Source organism: Mizuhopecten yessoensis, unplaced genomic scaffold (genome assembly GCF_002113885.1).
Source record: "Mizuhopecten yessoensis strain PY_sf001 unplaced genomic scaffold, ASM211388v2 scaffold10745, whole genome shotgun sequence".
In the NCBI taxonomy this organism is placed as follows: Eukaryota; Metazoa; Mollusca; class Bivalvia; order Pectinida; family Pectinidae; genus Mizuhopecten; species Mizuhopecten yessoensis.
In genome coordinates this window covers 44216-49126 of record NW_018408700.1, presented here as the reverse complement: position 1 = coordinate 49126, position 4911 = coordinate 44216, and the positions used below count along the sequence as shown (strand labels likewise).

The window sequence follows — 4911 nt, the reverse complement described above, 5'->3', positions numbered from 1 at the left end:
CGGTTTGACCGTTTATAAATGTAACAATTTCGGGTATAAATCCTGGCGGACCTGCAAATGTGTATGCAGGCCTTGCAAGGCTTTCTCAAGGCTCGCCTGAAAGCAGCATCAGATTACTAGGTCCGACCTTATTTAATTAACGAACAACAGTGGTCCGATCGGTTTGACCGTTTAAACGAAAACGGCCCAGGTGTTACTATAATTTGCACTACGATATTGAATGCCCGATACGCAATACGGAAATGACGACACGGTGTACATGCACATTTCGATCAAGATAATTGAGTCCGAGCTGTACTTTTTCCGGAAGTACGTCACGAAAATGGATTATTACGGTGAACAAATTGATATTTTGTTTCGAATGGTATTTAAAAATGATAACACTGTACTACACTTATTTACACCCAAACTTGCTGACCTTTTTTCAGGACCTGTATCGTTTGTTCTGTGATACAGTTTTTTTCTTTTCATCTTCATTTAATAATTGATTTTCAAGTAAACACTAAGAAGACACATTACAGTATATTGTTTACAATACTTCATTTTAACAATACTAAATCCCTAATGCTTACCACAAAAAAACATGTTTGTTATGGACATTTAGGCTTTTTTGAATTACACTGGTTGATGGATTCGGGCTTTATGCAACTATTGTTCATGTCTTGTGGTGTTCGATGATGTAGAAATGGTTTTACTGGATATACTTTTTCAATTGCAATCGATTGTTGTCTTACAGCTATCCAAAACAATGGGATTTTCGGTCAAACTGGAAAACGGGACCTCAAAGATGTTTGCCATTTATGGAAAAGTTTTAACAAGATACCCATGCACTGCAATCATTATATGTTTCCTTCTCAACGGACTTTTGGGGGTTAACATCCAGTGGATAACATTTGATTCTGACCTAGAAAGTGTGTACACTCCGACAAACAGCCAGGCTGTTCAAGACCGAAACCAAGTCGAGTCTCTATTTTCTGATTTCACAGCAACAAATTATCATCAACAAAGTATGGCAAGCTTAGGACCCTTCGGAGAAGTTATTATTAAACATTTTGAAAACGGCAATGTTCTGAACAGATCATATCAACTAGAAATAAAACGCGTTGTGAACTTTGTCTATGACTTCACCGTGAATGAAACTGCCAACAGCCGATATCAATATGAAACTGTTTGTGCTAGACGAAGTGGAAAATGTGTAATAGATGGCGACTTCCTCTTAGAAACAGCATTCTGGGACAGATTTGAAAATGGATTTATTAATGAAACTATGTTAAAAGCAAACAAATTCACCAGTGTCATCGGAAGCCCATTGTTCGGAAATGGCACTCTGAAATCTGCAGTTGCTTTCAAACTTCGATTCAACTTACGACAGGATTCAAGTCACTTCAAAGAATTATCTGAAAAATGGGAGAAACATTTTTTAGAAATCATGCGAAATATCGAACTCAACGATTCTGAAATAGCCTACCAGGTATCCGATTCATTAAATACTGAACTCAATGCTAACACAGGAGGAGATGTACGCTATTTCTCTCTGACCTTCACATTGATGATCACCTACGCATCATTTGCTACAGCAGGAGGAAACTGTGTATCACAACGGGGCCATCTGGGGCGTGCAGGAGTCATTTCAGCAGGCTTAGCAATACTGGGATCGTTTGGACTTATGGCTGCATTACATATCGAATTCGTCAATATTGTTGGGGTGATGCCATTCCTGATTATAGGTAAATATAAAATAAACTTAACGAAAATGTCGTCAAAATCTTACATTATATAAATACGGAAAACCACAGTATGTGTATACAAGATAAACTGAATGTATGCAAACTATATATATCCGGGGAGTTGTAGTAGCTAGGTTTGTTATCCATTGCCTTTATTTTAAGCGTTGAGTGTATCATTTCAGGTATTGGTTTAGACGATATGTTTATCATGATGTCTGGACTGGCAGACGCTGATCCAACAGCGGCGATAGAGGCCAAAATCGCCCACGTCATGAAAACAAGTGGAACCTCAATAACAATCACATCACTTACCAATGTCATCGCATTTTTCGTGGGAATCACATCGGTCTTCAAAAGTGTCAGAAACTTCTGCATGTTTACAGGTACTTGGATTTGTGTTTTACTTAGAGTGAGTGAGATTAAAATTACCTTTTTTTTTTCTGAATTCCCAAAGTTTTAAAGAAATATTGAAACTGAGTCCGCCTTAACAACATGATATATTTTTTGAAATAAAACCTACATTATATACTTCAAAAATCCAAGCAAACCCAACTGAAGGAGAAACTGAACTTTTGTGATAAAAAGAGTAATACCATTCCATTGTTTTGCTTTTTAGTTACAAAACATATTCATTAAATTAAACCATTTAACACGCTAAATTACCTTTGATTTTTTTGTCATGGAAAATCAAGTGGAAACACAATTTCTGTGTAAAATAGTTAATGCCGTTTTATTGTTTAACTATTAAAATATCATGTATTATAAGTATACACAACACGTTAAATAATGTATAGTATGTAATTTTGCTGTTATATGATTTCAGAGTAATGAAGGGGAAAAGGTACCCTCGCGTTAGCAAACAAAGGTTATCATTTTTTTTTTAAATGTAATGAAATACAAACACATATTTTCAAAACTGACATATTTTATCATGTTTATTTTTCCAGCGACTGCTGTGGGCCTTTGCTATTTCAACCAAATCACATTCTTCCTCGGATGCATGGTTCTTCATGAAAAACGAGTTTCCCAAAATAGACATTGTCTGACGTGTGCTCCGTTGGCATATCCGGAAGGTGAACAAACAAAATCCTACTTAAAACAGTGCTGTTGCACAGGGTCTCCTTCTACAACTCGAGACGAACAAGAAAGTATGCTAGAGAAGATCCCTCGTCTATTGATGCCTCGATTATTGTTAAACCCTCTAGCAAAGGTCATAACTGTACTAGGATATGTAACCTACATTGTTTGTTCAGTCTGGGGTATTAAAAATTTACAACAAGGTTTAGTTTTGCAGAATTTGGTTTCGGAAAGCTCGTATTATTTCAAATTTAGTCATTTTGACTTTGAATATTATCCCACACAGTTCCCAATATCCTTCGTTATTCCTGTTCCTCTCGATTACAACTCACGCGCTGTAACCAGCGGTATAGATTTCCTCCTTGAGAATGCTGCGAAAGACGTTGATGTTGAGGATGCAGATCAATTGAATTGGCTGAATTCGTACAAACATTCTTCTGTCTTTGCCAATACTTCAGAGAAAGCATTTGTAAATGGACTGAAACTCTTTCTTAACGAATCACAGTTATTCAGAAACGATGTCGTTTTCAATCATGATAAGATTGTAGCAACCCGATTCCATATCCTAACAAAAAGTATAAAAGAATCCTCCAAACAAGGCAACATCATGATGCGCATGCGTGAAATAGCACATTCTTCCGACATACATTGTTTTGCTTATTCCCCAGCGTTTATATTCTTTGAACAGTATGTCATTGTCTTACCGAGTACCATTCAGACAGTAGGAATAGCTGTAGCCGCCGTGTTTGTTGTCGCATGTATAATAATGCCAAAACCTTTCCTCATACTTTGCGTTTCAATCTCTCTCGCCTCAATCATTGCCGGTGTGCTGGGTTTCATGTATTTTTGGGACCTGTCTCTTAGTTCTATAACCATGATCCATGTTATCATGAGTGTTGGCTTCTCAGTAGATTACAGTGCTCATATCTGCCACGCCTTTCTAACGTCAGAGGGTCCCGATAAAAATGCAAGAGTGGGTAAAGCCCTAGACCTAACTGCAGGACCGGTTTTCAACAGTGCAGCGTCCTCTATTGTAGGGATCGTGATGCTGATATTTTCAGAGTCCTACGTTTTCATATCCTTCTTTAGAGTGATGTTGCTTGTCATCCTTTTTGGTTTCTTCCATGGCATGTTTTTGTTACCAGTCGTCTTGTCCCTGATAGGACCAAACAAACCTATGTCAACAAATAGACGTGTTATATACCAAAGTAAAGAAGGAAATGCAATATGTAACCCGGCTTATCTTCCCGATAATTAATACTCTCAAAATCACTCAAATAGTCTGTGATTGGAACGTTTTTTTCTGTTTTTTTTTTTTAATTTATATTTTTATTCAGTTTTTCAAAGCACATACACATGACAATATTATTTGGGAGACTATAGCATACTTCACAGTACACTCATCCCAAACATTATATACACTTTTCATGTTAACCATACTCATTTCATATACCCAGTTTTCTAAATATTGGGTCTGTAGAGAATATTAATCTGACTTACTGATCGTGTGTACTGTCATGATCATAACAGTGCATGCTAATTTATGACATTTATTTAAAACATTTCATATATACTCATACACACCATAGATGTGTATAGAACATGCATATCAAATATTTCATACACCTGTAAAGAACAGTTATATAAAAAAATCATACACATCATACATCCGTATAGAAACCCTTGTATTAAACATTTCATTCACACCATACAATTGTATGTAACATTCATATTAAACATTTCATACACATCATGCAATTGTGCAGAAACATTCATACAACAGTATGGAACATTTATCTTAAATAGTTCATACATGCCATACATCTGTATAGAAACATTCATATCAAACAATTCATACACACCATACAACTGTATGGAACATTCATAATTAAAGATGTCATATACACCGTACATCTGTATAGAAACATTCATAATTAAACATTTCATATACACAAGTTCTGTACAAATATTCATCTCAATACATGATGTACATTTAAAAAATGTATATGAATAGCTCTCACACGATCATTCAATATATTATACCCAACCAACTACCTTAGTATGATAGTATATATTTATTAGCGCATATGTTATAAATCTATCTAAG

General features: G+C 35.7%; 1 protein-coding gene across 2 annotated transcripts in view; it reads left to right on the top strand.

Annotated features, from left to right (window-relative positions):
• LOC110462086 (patched domain-containing protein 3-like) overlaps positions 1 to 4480 on the top strand; it is a 7104-nt gene extending 2624 nt beyond the window's left edge. For both annotated transcript variants that reach the window (XM_021515912.1, XM_021515913.1), the window contains exons 2-4: positions 737 to 1727; positions 1910 to 2110; positions 2675 to 4480. In XM_021515912.1, the coding sequence (XP_021371587.1) occupies positions 737 to 1727; positions 1910 to 2110; positions 2675 to 4062 (2580 nt within the window). In that variant the 3' untranslated portion in view covers positions 4063 to 4480. The remainder of the gene's footprint in view (positions 1 to 736; positions 1728 to 1909; positions 2111 to 2674) is intronic.
• The last annotated feature ends 431 nt before the right edge of the window (positions 4481 to 4911 follow it).